Genomic DNA, 23,114 nt, shown 5'->3' with positions numbered 1-23,114 from the left:
CCCAGCTTTCTGCGTTCTGGCTTTGGTGGTGGGGAAACCTATTCCCCATGTTGCAGTATTCTGAGGCTTGTAGTTGTGTTGCATTCTAGGCTCTTATGCCCCCACTGCCCTAAGCTCCCACATATTCAGTCTTTGTTATTATTATCCTTTTGCTAAGATAGCTGCTATTAAGCCCTTGCTTACAAATCACAGGACAGAGTAAATATTGTTTTCTAGGTTGTCTTCTGAGACTTGAGCATGAAGTAAAACCATATGAGGAGACAAAGATCAAAAAACGACTGAAGGCAACAGAATAAATCCAGTCTCAAGCAGACAGCTGGATGAGTGTCAGACAAAGGACGGAACAGCTGGATCAAGTAAAGCACAAGGAAAATTAGTTCCATCCCTAGGGGGAGGGAAAAGGATTGTTTTCGTGAGCCCAGAGCTGTGTGGAACCAACTTCACCCGATAAAACTTTTACATCAAAGTCAGGGGCAGATCAGAAGGTCCCAGAGGGAGGGGAAAGAGAAGAGTGGGTGTTTGTAGTAGTTGTGCAGAAAGCGTTAGGGAAAGGAAGGAGGTGGAGTGTGAGTGCAGGGGGAGAGCAGAGTGGGGAGGTGGCGAGTTAGAAGTTGGAGGTGGAGTAATTCTGCAGAATATGAGCTGCTGTCCACAGCTTTCTGGATGTAAATTGATGAGGTCATAGTGTTTTCCAGTTACAAAAAAAAAAAAAAAAAAAAAAGGTTAAAAAAAAAAAGTCTTCAACTTGTTTTTCAAGAGAGACGAAAACACGGAGAAGCTGAAGAAATGGAGCAACTTGCAAAACTCCTTCTGTGGCAGATTTTGCTTCAGCAAAGTAAGCTCCTAGCTTGTCGGCATGATGTTACTTGTTTTTATTTCAACTGCAGAGGACGGGGCTGGAGATTAGCTGGAAGATTTTGAACTGCTATCTTTGTAAGATTTTGTTCGGATTCCTAAGTTAGCTGTGTTTTCGTCTGCGAGGGGAAGGAATCGTAGATTTCTCATGCTTTTTGGAGAGGAAAGGAGAAATGTGTGGGGTTGTTTAAGCAGTACTCCGTTCAGCAGGTCTGTGCAATCTATTTTTTTCTTATCGGTTACCTTGATCAGCCAATTCAAAAACAATAAGCTTGAATTGAGTACAGTAAAGCTTACCGAGTTAGATTTACATGATCCAAGGTTATTTTATACTTCTGAAGAGGCAGAAACAGCTGGTACGTGTGTGTGCGTGTGTTCAGGATGGAGGAAAAAATTAAAGTGGTGGTCTGTTTTTTTTTTTCCCTGTCAGCATAAAGGCAGACACCTAGGAATTCACTTTTGGGTAAGGTGCAGGAAAGGGATGAGGACAAGTCCAATGAGGTTACAGTAACAGAATGGCTTCTACCTTTTCCTTAATTACAGAGTTCTCTGTAAGAGCTGAAAGCAGATTCAGGGTCCTGAGAACCTGACCCCAAGCTAAAGAGAGAAAGCCCAGTAAGGCTCAGATGGCAGGAGATTTGAAGATTAATTGCAAAACCCCAGCGAATCCACACTTGCAACACCTTGGGCTCTGAGGAAGGCACCTATGAGCGAAGGGCCAGTTACAGCTCTAAGAGCAGCATGGAGAGACTTCAGTCAAGTGCTGACGGTAGGAAGTGAGGAGCACAAGCTTTTTGGGGACTGGTGAACCCCCCTGCTCTTCACAGCCCTGTTAATGAAAGGCTGAGGCTGCCTTTCAGAACTCTTCAGTAGGTAGATGGAATGAGATGAAGAGTTCTCAGTTTGGTCCTTAATTAATCTAGTTTCCATGTCACTACATCATCCCCAGTTTTGCAATGCCTCAAGGCAAGGTTTAGGAATCGGCAGCATTTGGGAACAGTCATAGGGACAGAAGGGTTAAAGTGGCTCAGAAAAACTAGTCTGTGGGGGTGGCTTAAGCCTGGAGAAGGAGGAGAGGCCACATACTGTATTTCAGAAGCACCAACCAGTCCAGCTGCTCCCCAGTGTGGTTTAACACGTTGGCAGAGTTCGGGGAGCACCCAGAGCAGGAATAGCAGGTTGGGTTGCTATGGAGCAGTCGGGGGGGAACTGTGTAGAGACAACAGTGTGTCCCACCTAAGGATGGATTATTTCCAACAGACTTTTTTTTAGGTGTATTTTGGAGAGATAACTGTCATTATGCCAGGCAGCCCCCGATGTTTGAGTCCTGCCATCCCCACACAAATTGGGTTATAACACCGGGAGTGAAGATGGGAAGTGGGAGAGGGAGGAAATCTGTGCCGTCCCATATTTGCTGAGATGATCCCTTCTGGAGAGGAACCACACCCTCAAGTGTTAATGTCGTGCAGGGAGGAACAGCGCTGTGTTTGGAATGGCTCTACAGACTATTCTGTGGGCCCGCAGCCAACATGAAGTACACAAAGCGGAGACGGGTTTATAAAGCTGCGCTAATTTCTGAACTGTGAGAAAGTCAGGGCAAATCTGTGAGGGATCCTGATTGTGCAGTGGCCGAGATGGCGATTGCTTTCTTGTACAGACAGAATCCTTTTTTCCTTTCTGCCGAGGCAGCACATTCTTGCTTTTTACTGGTTCACGGGCATGTTCCTACCTGCAGTGAGGTGTTGGAATTGTTGGCACTAGATGGGTGGTTAAGGGCTCTCCGGTCCTCATGTCCTTTTTGAAAGCAGAAGGCTCTGCTGTTGAGGAAGTTGTCCCGGGAAGCCTTTAAATAAAATAAACAAACATAGAGGCTTAGATAAAAGCCCAGTTCAAGGCCTGGCTTGACCATCAGTTGGCCTTGTAAGGGAAAGCTTTTTTAACTGAAAAGCTTAGTCCCAAGCTTCTTTGCCTCCACTTCCTCTCCCTAGTCACAGGTGATAGGATAAGAGAGAAATGGCCTCAAGTTGCACCAGGGGAGGTTTAGATTGGATATTAGGAAAAATGTTTACGCTGAAAGGGTTATTAAGCCTTGGAATGGGCTGCCCAGGGAAGTGGTTGAGGCACCATCCCTGGAGGTGTTCAAAAGACGGGTTGACGTAGAGCTTAGAGACATGGTTTAGTGATGGTTTTTTATCAGTTAAGTTGATGGTTGGACTAGATGATCTTAAAGGTCCCTTTCAACCCAGACAATTCTATGATTCTATGATTAGTCTTGCAATCCCAGGCCAGCAGGAGTGGGTGGTGAATGGGAGATGTCCAGGTGGAACTGTATTGCTCACTAGCTCCCTCCGTTGCCTCTTTGCAATGAGCCCAGATGTTACTTATTCCTGGTCAGTGAGTTTAAAAAACCAGCTACCAGAAGAAAGCTGGGTTCATTTTGTGAATCTGTCACCTTGATGTTACCGCATCATAAGCTGTTATGGCCTCTCTCAGGTGCTGGGGCAGTTCCCTAAAGAGCCACTGCCATTCTCCAAAAGTATTTGGAAGCAGCTTCATAGCCCAGACTGCTGTTTTTGCAATAATTGTGTAATGGCTCTGCAGAGACCGTTAAATCCGCTGCACAGACAATGGGATTTATGGGAGAAACAAGGAATCTGACACATACAGTTTTGGTGAAGATCATGTCCTTTCTCTAGGACTAAACCATCCCTATGTTCCCCTAATGTAAAGATGATGTTGCTTCCTTTTTCAAAAGAGAAAAAGAGGCCGAGACAGGCTGGGAGATACTGGAGAAGGTGCGCAAAGGAATAAGGAGCTTAGGCAAGCAGAGCGTCAACCTTACAGACTCTTGTTTCAACCCATGTGCCTGGTGGGTTATGACATTCCTTTTTCCAGTGACTTCTTAGTTTGTTTTCTTTCTTGCCCACAGCTACATTCTGGACTTGAGTAATGCTCATTGCTGTGTAAGGCAACATTCTAGGCAGCTCATCCTCGCTCTGCTGACAAGGGCAAGGCTCTTCCTGAGCTCAGCAGGAGCCCTGCAGGTAGAGCTGGTGTTGTCACGTCCCGTGTAGCTTATGTGCCGCTTGGCACTTGCGCTACCACTTATGGTCTTGGCAGTTCCCTTTTCTGTGTGGGTAGTCTTTCATCCTCCAGTGTGAGACAGGAACTTAGTGGTTTCATGAGCACATGCATCTACCTGTGAAGCAGACCCTCTGCCAGCAGCTGTCTCCAGGAGCAGAGCCGTGGTGGTATTGTTCAGGCAAGGCTCAGGGGACAGTTTTCTGTTTGAACTGCTCCAAGGACACTGCCTAGAGAGCTGCTGTGAGATGTCTTTTGGAGTCTGAGGCTTTTACTTCCAGTTTGCCTGCAGTTCTTGTGGCTTAATTCTTTACTTGCGAAGTGGATGGGATTCAAGAAGAGCTGGCTCTGCCTTTTACAAGGGATTAGGAAACGCTTTTGCAGGCTGCCTTCCTCTTCCTATATTGTGGGACCAGCAGAATTCCTCTGGGATCCTGCTGAGAGGCAGGCTGACTCTGCACAGACGTGTTGGGGGACAGCATATAGATGCCTTCTTGTTGTTTTTGTTTTGTGGATACATCGCATAGAGAGAGGTCAAAGTGATCACCCATCACATGGAATTTGAAATTTAAAATGAAAGCTACGGTGAGTTCTGTGTTGATGACTGTTGAGGTATTTGGGGGTTTTGAAGCTCCAGGTCCTGGAGTCCTGTGATTACAAGAGTCTGAGCTTTCACCCGGTGCATAAATACTCCTTGATTTTTACAGTTGCAGATTGGGAAGTGTGACTCACCAAAATATCTGCTTCCAGTTTACCCCAATCTTGCAGTTCATAAGCTGTCAATTTTGCTGGGTTATGGATATATCTCTGCCTTTGTTCAGTAGCTACCATCTTATACAAACAATAACTTTAAAAAGCATGGCTGGGGAATATGTCTTGTTTGCTCTGCTCATCTCACGTAGCAGAGCTAACTCCTAGAGCAGAGGGAGGAGGCTGAAAATAGAAAAAGGCTTATTCCTTCTTTAACTGCTGCTCTATGTCCAGGTTATTGAAGGTCAGTTGTTTTAAATTCCATTTTCTCCAGGCATACAAGAGATCAGAGACATTCCAGATTCCTTAGATTTCTAAGTGATCTCATTTACAGGCCTCTCAAATTTAAGTTTGAATCTTATCCATGACCTGGTGTATGTGTGCAGATTTCCAGCATTGCTGGGGAATCAGAACAATCAATTCTTCCTTCTTTGTTTTGTGCAGTTCCCATGTCTCAAGACTTGTGTTTTCTTTCTCTTCTAGAACGTTGCCTGTTGGCTGCTGTCTTTTTGATATTCTCACCTACCACTTTGTCTGAGCCTATGAATGATACCCTCCCTGGCTTCAGACCCACATCTGTGTGTGTGTGCACAGACCAACAGTGAAAAACCCTTTCTCTTCCACCTTTTGTCTCTGTGCTGAACTCCAACACGCTACTCAACTGTGCCTTCCTCTTAGATGGGTTTTGTTCTGGTGTATAATGTCACTGGGCTGTTCAGCTTTGTGTGGCAACGCTCAGCAGGTCAAAATAGCGCTATGGTAAAATGCAGGCGAGGCATTTCAGACTCTTCCCTTTTCCCAGCAGGATGCAGCATCTCCTGGTCACTGAGGAACAGACCAAGAAAGACCCTGGAGTATAACTGTTAAGTAGGCAAGAGTGCTCCTGCCCTGCTTCTTAGGGAGCTGCGAGCAGAAGCTTGAACAGTGGAGGCAAACAGAAGCTGTCAAAACCCACAAGACATAAGATTTTTTTACCTAAAAGCTGTTACATTACAAACAACTCCACCACATCCTTGTTTTACAGAGGGTTGTGTTTGGAAGCCTGGAGAAACACCTATCGCTGGCGGATGGGGCTGCAGGAGCCCAGCCTGGCCGAAGGCTCCCGTGGGTGGGAGAGGGGGACCTGGGTGGTCCTCACCATGCCAGCAGGGCCAGCTAAAAGATACAGAACTAGGGTTTAGTGCCATTTTTGGTTTAGGGCTGTGACAGGCTGCTGAGCGGAGCATACTGGAAGGCTGAGGTGGATACTTCTGTAATTTGTCAGATTTACGATGCCGCATTTAGGTTGAATGTTTTATACATTAACTTGCAAAAGGAAAAGAGAAAAGCGAATGCATTCCTCTTGCTGAGCCAGGAGAGGATGTTTCTGTTAATGAGCAGTAATGCAAGACTCTGGAAGCGCTGGCTGTGCAGGCAGCCAGCCCATGGACACCACTCCCAGCACGCAAGTGGCCGCTCATGTTGTGACACTGCGGTGTCCGCTAGCCACAGGGCAAACAACAGCAGTTTGGACACACGGGCATTGCTTTGTCTCACTGGTACAAGTGGATGCTGCCTGATTTCTCCTGGAGGAGGCTGATTTAGGGCTGTAAAAGAGCTTTGTGTCATTGTTTTGTTGTGCTAAGCTAAATCAAAGTCCTGTTTTCCATCAACAGAGGCTGGCAGCTTATTGTTTTTTACCATCAGGCATTTTTTATTAGGAGAGACCTTCAAATGATGGAATTATAATATCTTGTGCATGATGTCTCTTTCTTATATCCAGAGCAGGACAAACTTTATGTGAGATTGTTATTATTTTTTTTTTTTTTTTTTGTGATGCTGAGATTATAAATGTTGAAAAAATAGCTTATATTTGGAGTGTCTTTGAACCGGCAGTTCAACAGATGGTGCTGTTTATTATTGTATTCTGGTGTCACTGCCCAGTGTTTTGTGATAGGAAGAGGAGAGGAAACAGTTTATTCTGAGCCCATACACTGGGGGCGTGGTTAAAATAGCCCCAGTCTGGAGTTAATTTATTCTCTTTTGAAATGCATAAATTCCGGGGCTGAAAAAAAAAAAATACAGCCTTTGTCTGGAGGACATTGTGCCTATGACATTAGCAGGACAAAACATCTAATAATCTTTCTGGGAGCCAGTTGGGCTTGACTGGTTAGAGAGATGAATGATGTCATTGTGTTGGGAATCTGAAAATGATGCCAGGAGACCTCCTAGACCCCTCCTACACAAAAAGCAGGAGGGACTGGACCAGAGAAATGCAGAAACAAAGGCATCGGTTCATTTCTTGCCGCCTTGGGTTCTTGTTTTTATCTTACACAACATTTTAAAATATTTTCCTCTTGAGCAGAATAGGCTTTTCAGACAGTTTTTGTGGGTGACGCATTGACAGATACCTTTGGTGTGACGTTTGAATAAATCTCTGTGATTTGAAAAAATCTCTGTGGCTGGTATGGAATAAAGACATGGGCTGTGTGAAATTCAGTTGCAGCCTAAGCAGATCCCACATTGCTCTTAAGTTTGAGTTTGTTGGGTCAGGCGCTGTCTTTGGCTGAAAGTGCAGAGTGTCTGCTGCTGCAGGGACCAACCAAGGTCTGAGCCTCTGGCCTTAACCACAATGCACACGTTAAATAAGTTTATTAACAGAGAAAGGAGGAATAGGTGGAATAATAACAGAGAAGGTGGCCGCTGGCTATGGGTATATTTCTAGTTTTTTCTTCCTTTTGTTGTCAGTAACATTCTTTTTTTTTTCTGCTTTGACAGGTTCTGTTTGTTTATATTCAGGTGAGTGACAACTTTTTAATCTACCTGTTTTTGTGATTGTCAGTAGAAATAAGAAGTACCCTGATTCCATGCAATTGGGGGTTTTATCTCTAACTTCTGTAGGCATGAACCATGCATTCCGCGAACTACTGTCTCTAAACTTTGATTAAACTGGGGGTTAAGATTAGAAAGGGTAAGTAGAATGGGTCAAATCTATGATCCTGATAACAGACATCATAGACGTTGCTTTAACTGAATGAAAACAGTGTTTTAAAGTGGCTTTCTATTGCATTTCTCTATGAGTGAGCTCTATGTTGGTCTTGAAAGTTAATTTCTTTTGGGTGGAAGGTGTGCAGAGGTTCTAGGACAGGTCTGAGTCCTATCCTAGTGTCTTCTTCACATCCCATTAATCTGGTAACTCTGTTTTTTTTGTTCTTTGCTCCTGGCTCTCAGTACCAGCCGATGCCTCAAACCCGGACAGCGTTGTAGTGTCTGTGTTAAACATCAGCGCTACGCTGGGGTCGCAGGCTGTCCTGCCCTGCAAGAGCTACCGCATGGTGTGGACCCAGGATCGTCTGAACGACCGCCAACGCGTGGTGCACTGGGACGTGTACAGCAAGTACTACGGCAACAACAAGATGGAGCGGCTGTGTGACATGTACTCGGCTGGAGACCAGCGGGTGTACAGTTCCTACAACCGAGGGAGGATATTCATGCCCCAGAATGCCTTTACGGATGGCAACTTCTCCTTGGTGATCAAAGGTACTGAACGGCATCGTTTCTCCCTCTGCTCTCTGCAGAACGGAGGATTCATGACTAAATTGACTTTGTGTTTTTTAGTGAAAATGGCTATTTTACAGAGCGTTTCCTATAAACAAATAGATAAATATCAGTCTAATGAGGTCCTCTGAAGCAGTGGCAATAGTGTTTTATTTCCCTTTGAAACAGTCCCATTTTAAAAGAGAATTGGTAACAAGTCATTGCCTGAAAATCACTTGGGCTTTTTGTGAACCTTTAACTATATTTCAGTTCCTGAACTATAAACCCAAGATTGTCATTCTTCCTGTGCCTGCTTGTAGCTAAACTTAAATGGGCTTTCTCGTTCCATCTGTTAATACAAATATGTTCCACACATATAAAAATAAACTGAATAAATTATTATATTAGGTGAGAAGATTCTTCTCTGTTTGGCCCACCCTGGTGATAAGGATGGGTTAGAACTAAGTTATATAAAAACCCTTTTGCATCCATAGAAGCATTTGGGAAACAGTATAAATGACAAAAGTAATCATTGTCTCGTCATAAAACATTCAACTTCCTCTCTCTTCCCTGTTGTACCAGATGTTGCAGAGAGTGATGAAGGCACATATTCTTGTAATCTTCACCATCACTACTGCCACTTATATGAAACTGTGAAAATCCAGCTAGATATCACCAAGAAAGGTAGGTGGGGCAGAGAGCTTGGTGTTCCTTTCTGCAAGGGACTTGGTCTGACAACTGGAGTTCAGTGGCCACCAGGACTCTGTTGAATTCTCAGTGGGGCTTGTACGCTGATTCACAGAAGGCCTTGCATGCTTTCTGCTGGTTTTAAAGTGTGGATGCAGGGGTTTGCCCATGTCTTCTCAGTTGCAGGTTCAGGGCACAGATGCCACAAGAGGTTTGGAAAGTATTAGGACAGTGGTGCTCATGATGCTATTTGCTATCAGATTTCCTGAGTTTCAGGGATTTTATTCAATGGGTGTATTTATGAACCTCTCTCCTTTCTTGGCACCTACCAAACAATGCACGGAGCCTGTTAAGGTAATTGTTTACTCTAGGCAGCCCAACTAGCTAATGGTCCTGTTACTGCTCCTAGTAATCATCCATCATCAGTCCGGTTAGCCGCAAAATCTGCCTCGTTCATCGGTTGGTGAGTTTACCCTGAGAAGCCTGTAGTTAAAAAGCCTCCTCAATTTACCACACCTCAACTCCAGCTCTAAAAGCAAGCTTCTAAGGGCTGTTGGCAACTGTAGTGTGTGCCACCCACACCACGCATGCATCACTACTGTGTCATTTAAATTGACCTTTCTATCATGCACAAGTGGAAGCTACTGGGGCTGATTTTGCTGGGAAGCTGCTGAAGGGCTGATGCGATAGTAGAGAAATGCATCTCTTCTGCTGTTGTTCTCACAGCTTCTAGGCAATAAAAACACCCGGGCAGCCCCGTGAGCTCCAATCCCCTCATCTGTGTTTTGGTTCTTCGGTTATTCCTTTTCAAGAACGAAATACAAAACAGTGCTTCTTGAACTCCTCCAGTAATTAGGGCATTTGTGGGTAGAAAAGCATTTCCTGCTTGGAGAATTGGGATACAGCATATTGAAGATGAAATCTGTTGTTCTCATTCCATTCTTAGTCTGTAGAGAAAATATACTTCCTGCTTTCTGAGGCAAGAGATTAACTCTCAGTTATAAGGAAAAGAGAGCGATCTTGCTTAATGCACTGACCTGGGGTGGAAAGAGGTGCATTTCTTTATGAACTGCTGAAGCAAGTGTGAACAAGGCACCTACCCCTGCGGCACTTCAAGGTGTTGGGAGGGGATGTGTTACAGGATTGCAGGGTCTGAGAGAAATCTTAGGTGTCCCTTTATGTAAAGATGCACCTACCAAGGTTATACAGCTTGTATTGTCTCCTCCACAGCTGAGGAAGCCAACGAGTATTGGGATGGGGAAAAGCCGGTGATTGTTGCCCTAGAAGGCAGCACGGTGACGCTCCCCTGTATCAACCGTAACCACATCTGGACCGAACGGCACAGCGAAGAGGAACAACAAGTGGTTCACTGGGACAGGCAGCCCCCGGGGGTTCCTCATGACCGGGCTGACCGCCTCATTGACCTGTACGCCTCCGGTGAGCGCCGTTCTTACGGACCTCTCTTCATTCGTCAGAAGATGAACATCACTGACACAGCCTTTGCCCTGGGTGACTTTTCCCTGCGGATTTCACAGCTGGAAAGTGCAGATGAAGGCACTTACTCCTGCCACCTGCACCATCACTACTGTGGCCTGCACGAGCGCAGGATCTACCAAGTCTTCGTGACGGAGCCAGTGAGAGAGAAGAAGGTGGTGAACCTCACAACTCACAACATTGCCCCAGCCGTAGGTAAGTGGCCTCTAGAAGTGGTTCTGCTGATTGAAGAAGTCATAAGTATCTACAGTTGTACCTTCGAGTTCTAAAGAGCTCAGTAAGCCACAGAACAGGAACATGACACGTTACTGCCCATCATCACCTCAGGAGGCCTTTTCTCCAAATGCCAAACTGTCCTTGCCTTTTCTGTCCCTCCGCAGTGGTCTGCAGGGACCTCTTAGTGCCAGCCGGAGGGACCGTGGCCAAGGCAAACCTGTGCCCTGCAGAAGTGCCATAGACGCCACTGAAATGAAGGTGCCACTTAGAGCAATGCTGAGGTTTCCTCTATGAATGTTTCTTACATTTGAGCCAGGGGTTATTATAAGCCCTTAGGGTTAGAAGAGTAGATGAGCTCTTTCCTCCCTGGCTGCTAGAATGTGGCTCTAGTGTTTGGACTTGGTTGTTTGAGCTATTTCCATGACATTGGTGTACCTGGAGTTTAGCAATACCGGTGAGGAGCTGCTTTAACGCTGTGCTGCACCGACAGCGGAGTGTCCCACCCATCAGGGTTAATTACCCTCCTTGCCGCGCTGGGGTGATATCACATCCAGCTTCTGTTTTCTGGGCTCCAGGGAGAATTCTGCAGCCTGTTCTGCTCTGCAGTGCTGACATGCCCTAAGGCAAACAAGCTGTTTTCCTAACAGGCTACCTCTCCTCATTGCTTTTATGGAACTTGAGAAGGTGGGGATCGATTCTGCTCTGCCTTTGCTGTTACAACATGCCACTGATCTCACCAGTGTAGTTCATAAGTCACTCTCCCCTTTGCATGGGGGTTTAAGCTGTGCAAGGTGCAGAAGTGCCAGACTGTGCAGAATCAAGCACCAGGAATTTTCCTCCACCCTTCAGCTTTTCCTTTTTTTTTTTTTTTTTTTTCCTTAAACCAATTTTCAAATTTTCCACTGCAGTGAGCTATCATCTGACAGCCTGTCCAAACTCAAAACCATCACGCTTAGTTCAGGCAGAAAAATAAAATGAAAATCAGAAGTTCAATATTTTTTAAAGTCTTTTGGGTATAGTTCCTGATTAACATTTTAAAATATTCATTGTGGTTTAATATTTATTGGCTGCTTAATACAGAATTTTGACGTGCTTCATACATTTTTAAATAGGTCTATTCTTCTCTAGCAATTGGCTTTTTCAAGCCACAGAAACCTAAACCTCCCCCCTGGGACTGAGGTTGGTGTCCAGAAAACCCAGGCAGTGCTAAGGGGAGGTGGCTGTTGGGGCTGAGCTGGCTTGGAGGTCAGGACACAAAAACATGAGTCTCCCTGTCCTTTCGCTGCCCTTGAGCCCTGTCCAGATCACATTGTGCAGATGGAAACTAGATCTTATTTTCCGAGTTGCCCACCCAGGAATTTATCCCTCTCTTTCCAGGATGTTGTCCTGGTTATTGCTGAATAGTTACCTACCTGCTCAGAAGTTAGACAGAACCTACAAGTAGTTTAACCTGCCGGAATGTCTTAGTTGGGCAGTAGTGCCCTTGGTGCTGGAGGAACTTGCCTTCCTGAGAAAAGCCATTTTCACTGTCAAAAAGAACAGCCTTAGAAGAGCTTTGTGCCCTATGGGCAGCGAACGCTCAGCTGGTCTGAGAGCACCACACACAAAAAATGTGCTGAATGGATGGGAATGTGAAAGCAGCCGAGACATCCGGAGCGACTGCTTCAACCCCGCTGGGACGTGCCCTGTTTGCGTAGAGGCTGAGATATTGCCCCATCCCATGAAAAACCGTATAGAACTCGTCTGGGGATATAACATAAAGCCGAAATGAAACATCAGGAGATAACAAAAGCAAAGCAATGAGCTTTTTCAGCGAGCAGCTATATTTTCTGGCGTAGCTCCAAGGCCCAGAGCCATTTCCAGACAGGAAACTTCGTCCTGTTTTGAATATAAGCAGGAGCTCAATTCTGCTCTCAGTCTCAGCAGTAGAAATGTGGTGTATGTCTGCTAACTGTGCATTTTTACTCTGCATTTGCTTTGGTTGAAGAGTGGAAACCATTTCTTTTTCGTTGAAGAATGGAATCTGTTGTGTCTCATGCTTATTGCTAAACTATTCTCAATCCTTTGCCAGCCTGGAAAGGAAAACGGGCCACATACCCAGCATTTGTGAGCTCTCTTGGTAGAGCCCTCTCCATTTTTCCCAGCAGAAGAATCTGACCCTTGACACTTTGGTAAAGCAATGTACAGGCACCTCTCTTCTTTTTTTTTTCCCTCCACCATTAAAACTTATTTTCCAGTAGTTAAACCAGCTCAGGTGTGTGAATTGGAGGCATATGGGCACGCTGGGTTGAGACACACTGAAAAATCAACTCTTGGTTACAGAATAAACCTTCATCACCTCAGTTTAAATTCTGATATAACACTAGGACGAGGAGGAGAGTCTGTATTACCTTGGTGACACTATTCTGGGCGCTGCCATTCATCTGCTGGGTGTGACTGAATCAACCATTACTCCGTGCCTCAGTTTCCCCAGTTATAAAATGGGATATCGTCTGCTGCCTTCCCGGTGATGCACTTTGAAATCCACCTGTGATGCTTTATCAAAACACTAGTATGACAGGTATTTTTAGTGTTATTCGATTGAGTAAGCCAAGGAGACCCAAAGTTATTGAGTCTCTGTTTAACTCTGCTCCTGCCCTCTCTTGCAGTATTGTGGGAAAGCCAAAAGCCAGGAGTAGGATGCATTTATGTTTGCTGAATCCTGGCTCCGCAGCTGTCCCAGTGGCTCCCGTCTCGTTACGGGAGCTGCTGAAGAAGCCCTTCAGGATGCAGAGATTTGTTGCAGTAGAACTGTCACGTATCCTGTTTGCAGCTTTGCAAGTGGGTTTTTTGGTTTGGTATTTTTTGAGTTAGCAGTGGTGAAAAATACATGGTGGTTTTCAGTGCTGTAGCCAGGAAACACCCAGCATCCAGCAAGGCCAGTACAAAGTGGACTGTTGCTGGAGTGGGTGCTGGGCTACCGGAACAGAGCGGATACTAAAACCTCTTGATTTTTCAGGACTGCTGTTACTATCAGCAAACGATCCTCTCTGGTTTCAATGTGTTTATTTCGATCCACTATCATCTTATTTGATTTTATTGTTGGTGAGTTGGTGTTTTTAAATGCTGGAAACAAACTACCTGACAAACTGGAAGCGGTCACCATGCCAGCAGTTCCAAAAATGTCAACGTTTCTCACGTTAGAGCACATCTGTTTGATGGCACTGTGGCTTTGGGGATGTTTCCCCAATCTTTCCCCTTATGCCCCCTGACTAATTTACGGGGTTAAAGTCCCAAGAGACTGGTTGGCCCAGAGTCCGTACTGGTTCTTGTACGGTTCTCGGGGAATGTTCCCTCTTGGGGGGAGAACGTGTCACTTTTAGCTGTTTTGAAGAGAAAAGCCTCCCCCAGCACAGTGTCTCACGGGTTTGCTGTCTCTGCCTGGGCTGGATTTGTCTGTCCTCTGACTATTGCAAGCACAGAAGTCGCTTCCTCTTTATATGTGTAAAACATTGACCTATTTATTTGAGATCTACAAAAATGTTCCACGTCAGTGTTTTGAGTTACCCTTCGCTGTGCTGTGCAACTGAAATGCTGCTGCACCCACAAACGGAACGGAATCTTGGCTTTTCTTTGTCGGGTTTTATTTTATTTATTTTATTGATTTTTTTTTTTTTTTAATTTTAAATTTTATTTAAAAGGAAACTCATTCTTTGGCATTGAAAAATCCTCCCACTCTGTAAATTATAACCCTTGGCAGGGAGGGGCTGCTTCATACTTTGGCTGTCTGGAGCCGGAGCGCCGTGGTGCGTGTGTTGAAAGGGACCCAGAGGAGGGTTGTGTTACCCGGTGGAGGGACTCGGGGCTCTCTGGGGTGGCTTCTGCCTGTGCTTCCCCTCTGCAGGAGCACAGATGGACAGCGAGGGAGTGTGTGACAGTCACTATTAATACTTCATGCTCCTGGGAGGTAAAATGGTCTTGTGAAAAGCACATTTTCCATCTGACAGAGGGGCGGTATGTTGTCAATTAGCAGCCATTTGCCCTTTGCTTCACGCGGTTCAGAAGGGTTTCTCCCTGAATGCGCTTTTTTGGGTCCACGTGTGAACCTGCTTTGCTTTGGATGTCCATTACAGTTATCAGCCTGGTTTCCTTTTCTTTTCCATCAGATCCCAATGTTGTCAGGGGCCACAATGTAATAAATGTCATCATCCCTGAGAGCCGGGTGCACTTTTTCCAGCAGCTGGGCTACGTCCTGGCGACTCTACTGCTCTTCATTGTCTTCCTCATCATTGTTGTCCTCGTCACCCGCAAGCGCCGGCAGAGAGGTAAGAGCTGGAAAAGACGAGCCCTTTGGTGTTTGTAGGGATATCTCATGGCAGGAGAGAATTGATTCTGCAGATAATCACTGCAAAGGTTGATGCTGAAGGCGATGATCCTCTCCCGGAAGACCTGCACCCTATACAAGGGGGAGTCTTCGCAGGTGCTGATCACGGAATCACAGAATGATATAGAGTTGGAAGGGACTTCTGGAGATCACCTGGTCCAACTCCCCTGCCAAAGCAGGTCCACCTAGAGCAGCACCTGATGCCAAGAGAGATTCATTGGTGTGGTGTAAAAATTTCTAGGCCTTGATTTGCTATGTTTAAGGGAGAAGAAAATAAGAACCACTAGATGGTTGCTCTTTACAAGTGGAATTTATTTAGAGCAGAAGGCCCACATGTATCCCTTAGGAGCTAAGATGTCAAAGTCCTTGCTGGACTCCCTGTGCTGGGCAATTCTTTGTGTGTAATTGGATAAAGGGGCACTGAGATCTTTTGGTGACTTCCACACAAATAGTTTTGGATGCCTCACAAAAAGCAAATACCAGGGAATCTTCATCTTCTGCTGTGTTCTTTGCAGTACCACATTCATCCTTATTTATGTGCCAGGGGATTGGCACCAACATAAAATGGGGCTGTCTCCCCTGACTTAAGTGGAGTTACTTTGCAGTCACAGAGGGGACAGACTCCTAGCTTTTGAATGGAAAAGGGGAGCCCGAAATCATCCCACCTTGCAGGGTGGGGTGAGACAGGAGCATGGCTGGATACCTGGCGTGTAGGAGGCTGATGAAAACTGGGATCTGTAGCGTGTGATGGATACAGGCCTAAGCAATGAGCTGGGGATGGGCAAGTGCAGCACCAGCACCCAAGAGATGACACGCGTGGTTAATGTTTTTGGAATATATGGGAGGTGGAAAGAAGTGAAATATGGCAGTTGCTGTAGTTCCTCGTGGCTGATCACTCATAGATGTGGGAAAAACAGTGGAAATCTGGTGAGTAAAGGAAAGGGAAGCTCCCTGTGGTGGTGGAACACACATGAATTCTTGTGTATTGGAGGGATTGTGAAAGGGATCATTGTAAGCATCGCAGTAAGGAGCACTGTGAATAAGGACTAGGTGTTATTGTTATCGCTGTTGTGTGGGAGGGAGTGGCTGGACTGGATACGACTGCTCATTCTGTCTCTTCTCCCTGTTTAGGTTATGAATACAATGTGAAGAAATACGGAGAGTAAGTATAATTACACGGGGTCTACTATCTTTTGTAGAAAAGACAGTAAAAGGAAGAGAGAGAAGAACCGGATTCACTAGTAAGCAGTATGACCTGAAATCTGTTTGATAGGTTGGGGGCAAAGACAGGGAAAGTAAACATGTAGGATGGCTGCCAGCGGTTATCGATCTGTCCTGCTTTCTCCAGGGAAGCCTGGTAGAAACTGGAAAGGATTCTGTAAGGATTGCTGTGTAATTCACTAGTACTTAATGGAGAATGAAATCTTCTGTGGATTTTTTTCAACTTTTCTACAGATATATAGCAAATAAACAAGATAAATTAAATTCTCTAAAGTAATCTTAGAACAGCTATTGTGAAAAAGTGTGAAAGGAGCCAGATATTAAAGGATGTGACAATACCATTTTTCGCTGTTATTCCTTTTTCAGGAAGGATGTAAATCTGAAAGAATTCACAGTCGACACAACAGACCTGGCTCAATACAAAAGTGAAGACATCAGACTGGGTATGCATCAATGGGCAACCATTCTCCAAACCGGGTCAAAACTCGTTATAACTGAGGATTTTCTGATGGCGTTTAGATGCCTGTTTTGAAATGACTTAACCTCCTGATTTTAAATGGCAGCTTCGAGAATCTCAGCCCACAAGTCAGTGCAAGAGGGACTGCAGCTGGAGAGAGGGCATCCTGGCTTTTGAGTTTAATTAGAGGCTGATTGATGAGGTTGGTCAGTAACAAGGCACAACTTCTTCTGTTTCACCTGGAGTTTTTGGGGTTCTTTGACATGCACTTGAACCCCAAATACAAGTGAGTGCAAAAGAGTGTGGAGTGAGATCAGGACAGAATCAAGGGAAAAGGATTCCTCAAGTTTAAGCAGTTTGTGTAGGGAAGAGGATCAACAAAGCAGTTCTCTAGAATCTCCTGTCCAGGGAACCAAGAGCATTTGTCAATATGAATATCGTCATTCTATAGTACATCAAAACTAGTTCAAAGTGAGTGATCTGGAGAAAAAAAAAATTAGATCAACATTCTTTAGTACTAACTATTGACCTTATCATGTCTTGAAAGTGGGTATGAACTGTAGTTGACTTACTCAGGGAACTTAGAATATTTCTGATATACTCCTAGAGATCTGGAGATGCCAGGCCTAGAGTACTTCAAGGAAGGACCGATCACATGCCCACCTTGCTTGTAAAGCTTTGTTTTCTTTTCATGTTCTAATGGCTATATGAATTCTACTCCTCCCTTACACAGATTACAAAAACAACATCCTGAAGGAGAAGGCTGAGCAAGCAAGAAGCTTCCCAGCAAAGAACATCGATTTAGACAAAGGTAATAATGACCTGCTTCCCCCTAATTGGTGGCTGTAGGAACCTTCTGATGGGTTGAAGGAGGGAGGAGGGAAGAACATAGTTTAGCAGTGTTTAGAGCTGACCAAGCCACAGCCGAATGAGGAATGATAAACATCATGGCAAATGACAGCAGGAATGAGAAGCTGGTTCCCTTCCTAGCCTTTCATCATGGAGCCGCAAGATGCAAGTAGTGATTAGGCTTTTAAAAACTTTTGGCGTGGCACAAATAGGATTTTTCTTTATTGGAAAAAGAATGCCTTGGAGGGCTGGAATAGCGCATTCTGTGCTGTAACCTCAGAGGGAGATGTATCACAAAAATGTCCTGGCATGAAAGCACTGTGCAGAAGAGAGTGTTTTGAGTTGAATTAATTTATGTGTAATGGGCAGTCGCTTACTTCATCCAACAAAAGCAAACAACTCTCCCTCCCTAGGGGCTGAATCTCCTTTCGCTTATCCAGTATTAATCTGAGTATTATGCCTCAGTCTGTAGAGTCACACTTATGTCAGGCAGTGCTGGTAAGAAGTTGTTTGGTTCCATGACTCCTTTCGTATGAACTCAGAATATAATAAATGTCAGTGAAATGATATCAAGAAGGGAATGGTTTGGAAAGTCCATGAGTTGCCTTACCCTGCTTTTCTTGATGGAGTTCTCATGATACTTTTGCCTGTGTTCTGCAGAGATGATCTGTGCAATAGTTTATACACAGTATATCTCACTGTGGGTTTTATGAAGAGGATATTGGGGACGCGGTTGACTGCAGATGGTCACTTGTCACTGGGTAGCTAAGTCCATATTAGAGTGTGCTTCTTTGGGTGGTTTGAAATCTCTCTTCAGGTACTGACGTGCATTTCAATTTGTTTTCAGATTTCAGGAAGGAATATTGTAAATGAAGACGTTCCCAGGCTGCTGGCTGGACCAGAAGCTTCAATCAAAGATAGATAAATGGAAGAGAGATGCCTTTTCTTAATACCCTGTCCCTCCAGTTACCATAGATTTTTTTTTTCACGTAGACTTTCTCCCCACTAAGCACAAGGGTATTTGCAAATGCTTCTTGAAAGAGTTAGACTGTCTGTCGTGTGTTCACTTATGGTGGGTTTGGGGTTGCCTTTTCTTCTTCTGTTCTCCCAGTTCTCCATTCCCCTTTTCTTTCTTGATATTATTGTTGGTTTTATGCATCAATGATTTTTATGAGCTGAATCAGCAGACCTTTTGCTTTGATGTTACTGCTTTAAATAAACCAACCTGCATCACTAATCTTGAGCCATCATTATAGCAGGCATTTTTCCATGTAATGTATTCATCAGAAAAAATAATAGCAAAGCCTGGTTGTGATCTCTCATAGGCTGCCATAAATCAGGAGGAGCAGTACCGTCACGTAGCACTTTACATATTCTGGGGGAAGTACAAAGAGTACACCCCTTCACAAATGACAATGTAAATACCTCATTTTATGAAGGGGGAAATGACAATATCCTCATTTTACGGGGAAAAGGGAGGCACACAGGTGACCAAGGGTAGGGTTGGGATCAGCACCAAAGAGCTCTGGAAGCCTAACTCTGTGTTTCTCACTCTAAGCTTGTTTGTTGATTTGTTTTTGTTTCAGTGCAGACCAAATCAAATTTGGCAAAGTGAGCAGACACTTTCAGCTGAAGCTGATGGAGGTACAGTGCTGTAATACCAGTCTCAGTTAGATCAGAACCAGGAATATTATGCAGAGGGCTAACTCCTGTGTGGAATCTGGAATGTGATTTTTCCTGCAGTCCTTGGGTGGATCCAGGCCACACAGAGCTTGCGTGCACATCAGAACACAGGTATGATCACAGACAGGCAGAGAGGTTGGTAAAAGGAGTAGCTTCTCGTGAGTAGACCGTGAGGAACAAGAGTAACAACACACTCCACTGAACAGCCTGTCAGGAATTTTCATGGGCCAGGGTCTCAGAAGGGGAGTTGAGGAGGGAGATGAATCCATTCGTGTAGATTTTGGGGTAGTTTTGGGGAGTGGATACCTGAGATAGCGGAGCTGTAGGCTGAAAGGGAGTTCTACCTACCAACAGTGGGTCAGGTCCAAAAATTTGATGTCCAAAAATTGAAAGCCAGTAATTCAGTGTTACAATCCAAGAAGTTAAAGCATCAGGAAAAACTGAGAATATTAACAGTTCTACACATCTCCTCTGACTACTTGGGATATTCTGTGGCACCGTTCCCAAACCAGGCACACCTGTGGTCCTTGGAGCACAGAAGAAAAGGTCTTTTCTACGGTTGTGAGCGTGATGACAGTGACTTGTGTTCTTGTTGCGTAAGGGTGAAGGTGGGCAAGGGTGGCCAACCTACTCTGGTGGTCTGAAGAGGACAGCAGAGGGAGTGGTTGTGGATGGGCTTGGTGACTGCATGGAGCTGGGATAGGGGCTCCAGGATGTTGCCAGGATGTTGTGCGTGGTGAAAGTGTGAAGAGGAGCTTGTGTGAGAGGATGTGATGGTGTGGTTTCGGTCTTGAAGTAGCGCTCTGCCTGCAACTGGTGTCTCAGCCTGGATTTCTTCCTGGGGATGGAGAATTCTGAGGTCTTTGCAAGTGATGGAGTAGCTGTGGTCCAAGGAAAGCATCCCAGTCTGCCAGCTAAACAACTGGGAATGTGACCTGCTGCCTAGTATGGTGTATGTCTTGGCTGTTGTTTTAGCCACCCTCGCCACTTATCCAGGAACATGTCAGAGCCATCTAATAGGGCCACAAGTTGGGTCAAACCAGAAAGAGATGTTGTCATGGCTGGGTGAAGCTGCCCACTGCAGGAGCACGTGCACTGTAAAGGTCCAGTGCTGTTTTGAGGGCCTTCCTAGTGTAGGAATCCATGTCAAACCCCATACCTGCCCCTTCCTTTCCATCCCAACCACCTAGCAGCAGTGTGGTGGGTGAGGTTCCTACGTACCAGAAGGAACTGTGTTGTCTCCTCAGAAGCTGGGATGTCAGTACTTCGATGCACACTTCTTATAGGAGTGGAAAATGGACCATGTTGATTTTTATAGGTATTGATAGTTCTGTTAGTGAGGACTATGTTAAAGAATAAATATATTGGGCACCCTTATTTTTAATGCCTTCAAATATGAAAAATGTTAATATTAGAATATGAGATGAGCCTTCCTAAGCTATGGCTGGGCAGATCCTTATCTTTTAGTTTGCTCAGCCCTTCCACTGCTCTCTGGACAGTTTTTATGATTTACCTTTATCTTCAATTAAGATTTTTCCTCTACAGAAGTGCTTGGGCTGGGCAGACCCATAAATGGTGGAGAGGAGGGTCTGGGGTTGGGCCCAGGTCCCCGTTTGCCTGCCCTTCCCCCAGAGCAGACGGACATTCTTGGGCTGCCTTTGGCTGGACCTGATTGAAACCCAAGGCGCATTCCTGCAGGTGCATAACACTGTTCTGGTTATTCCATCAGGGTGGCACAGTCTCAAGTAATTGTCATTAATGTCTTTCTCCCTCCCTTTCATGTCTGTGAGTCAAAGGTTGGAGATCTTTACTTGCCAGTTCAAATTGCTTAGCGCAGCTCGTACAGACACCAGCTCAAAGTGGGGTTACTCATAAACTCCAGAGGCATTTAAATATTTTATTGGACTTCTAGGCTGCAAAATAGCTTAAGGGGAAAAAAAATTTAATATGTTCTCTGAAACAAGCGCTTAGGAAGAGCTTTATGAGTTCCTCATCCTTGCTTTGATCAGCAGTTTGAATTTGGTAGTGGTCAGACATGCCAGTATAACCCTACACTGATCAAGGTGGGAGCCCAAGTTGAGATTATGGCCCTTTTTTTCTTCGGGAGAGGCATGTGTGGTGTGATTGGACTGATGATCAGAACGGTGGTTTTCAAAAGCAGCCTGCCACATCCAGCGTGTAATTTAGTATGTTAAAATCCTGGCTGGAAGAGATCCAGGCATGACTGTTGGATAACCAGTTGTGTTTTCAAACTCTTGAAAAAAGAGAGAAAGAAAACCGAACATTAAACTGAAGAGTTTTGTTTGTTTATTTCTTAATACAGAGGAATTATCAAAGGCTCTTTGCCCTTAAATACTGATGAGAAGCCACTTAGGTCCTTTACCTATGGATTGTGTATCCTGTCGGTCTTTGGCAGTGGCATGAAGTCGATGTAGCTGATCTTGCACGTGAAAATTAGAAGGCTTGACTTACAATTAACCACTAGGTTGGGGGCAGGACCGCTGCCATCTGTCCCTGCTCTGCCATCGACTCAGTGCAACTCTAGACATGTTGGTTTTCTCTCTCTTTCTCTCATCTCAACCTTTCTTTCCCTAACATGGGACAGTAACTTACCTGTTGTGGAGAAACAATTCTTTAGTGTGTGTAGCGCTTTGGTAAATGCGCTTTGCTCGAGTTATTCGAAGTCGTGTTCTCGCTGTACTAATGGAACGCTGCATCTTGATAGACTTCTTTACCTGTCACTTTGCAGCTCTTGGCAGGCTTTGCCTCGTAGTCTCCTTGGTTTCCCGAGACGTGCATTTTATATTCAGTTAGTTAAAATAATAATAACCCCTAATATTTTTATACCAATTATTTCTCAGTGAGTACTCTCGCTCAATGAGGGCAGAGAAATTAAAGTCTCTTTTAGGGTAACATATGGAAAGTGAGCCCTTGTGGAACAAGGAAAGGATGGATGGCAGTGACCTTAAAAGGGGTTAAAACTGAGACTAGAACTAGAGCCCTCTCTTTTCAGCTCTGTGCCCACTCTGCTTCCTATCAAGACTGAGAGGAGGACTTTCTCCATAAAGCTTGGATTTTTTTCTCTTTGTTGTAACAGATTTAATTTCCATTATTGTTGTTACTTAACCTTTACCATTTATCATTGTTGTGTAACTCTCCTAGCTTTTAAGAATTAAAGGAGAATATAATGGAGTTTCAAGTTAAGGTTGATTTTATTTCTTGCTCTTTGGAGATGCTATCTAAGCTATTAGCCAGCATTAGCTAATTCTTCCCGATGGCTGTGCAGTGTGTTTCATCTCGGAGCATCCTAAAGTGCCTGACAAAGTGCAGATTGGAGGCAGTAAGTTATTCCAGTGATTTCAATACGGTTTCCACATGGGACATCATCACTTGAGTTGGTCACAGGGCCCATAGAGAAATTTTAGCTTTCCAGAAGTGTTGTATAATGAACAGATCTGTGGCTGTAGATGGTGTTCAAACCATCTATCAGAGGTGAAGGCTGGCAGCTCCTTCATAGTTCATAATTCTGCAGGTCCAGAAGGGAAGATAACACATCCTGCTGGAATAGTTAACTGCACGGTTTTAGACTTTGCTCCCAGCCCAAATTCCTCTCTTCCTTGCAGAACTAACACCTTGCAAAGTGCCTGCTGCACATTCTACTCTTGGAGGGCTTCCACTCACTGAGTAGTATCCCAGCTGGCGTGGCAGAGTTCTTCCAGGGACACTGATGGAAACAGCTTGTATTGCTGCTTGGATGGGCAGTGCAGGGTGCAGGTGCAACAGTTTGAAGGCTCAAAGCAAGATATGAAACTAAAGAGGCAAAGAAGTATAATTTAGCAAACTAAGATTATTGACCAGCTTGTCTGGCTCTGCTGAAAGTATTATCTTCTCTCTTACCTGCTTGGAAATCCTACTACAGCCAGGCTTCTGCCATTTCATACC

At 44.9% G+C, this 23,114-nt stretch overlaps 1 protein-coding gene across 1 annotated transcript; it reads left to right on the top strand.

The window, feature by feature from the left end:
- Window positions 1-534: 534 nt before the first annotated feature.
- MXRA8 (matrix remodeling associated 8) lies at window positions 535-22,369 on the top strand. Its single transcript, XM_074161583.1, has 10 exons — window positions 535-835; window positions 7,444-7,464; window positions 7,897-8,205; window positions 8,785-8,886; window positions 10,120-10,578; window positions 14,745-14,903; window positions 16,094-16,124; window positions 16,550-16,626; window positions 17,374-17,451; window positions 18,337-22,369. Exons 1-10 carry the CDS (start codon window positions 787-789, stop codon window positions 18,360-18,362), a joined length of 1,311 nt encoding a protein of 436 aa, XP_074017684.1. The 5' UTR covers window positions 535-786; the 3' UTR covers window positions 18,363-22,369.
- The last annotated feature ends 745 nt before the right edge of the window (window positions 22,370-23,114 follow it).

This window comes from Numenius arquata, chromosome 20, assembly GCF_964106895.1.
Source record: "Numenius arquata chromosome 20, bNumArq3.hap1.1, whole genome shotgun sequence".
In the NCBI taxonomy this organism is placed as follows: Eukaryota; Metazoa; Chordata; class Aves; order Charadriiformes; family Scolopacidae; genus Numenius; species Numenius arquata.
This window is presented reverse-complemented; position numbering and strand designations above follow the sequence as displayed.

What these genes read in the sequence shown, in the direction of transcription:
- MXRA8 (XM_074161583.1), top strand. Translation starts at nt 787, where the DNA reads ATGGAGCAACTTGCAAAACTCCTTCTGTGGCAGATTTTGCTTCAGCAA. An exon ending in GCAGATTTTGCTTCAGCAAA is followed by an intron (nt 836 to 7,443) that starts GTAAGCTCCTAG and finishes CTGCTTTGACAG; the next exon opens with GTTCTGTTTGTTTATATTCA. An exon ending in CCGCAAGCGCCGGCAGAGAG is followed by an intron (nt 14,904 to 16,093) that starts GTAAGAGCTGGA and finishes CTCCCTGTTTAG; the next exon opens with GTTATGAATACAATGTGAAG.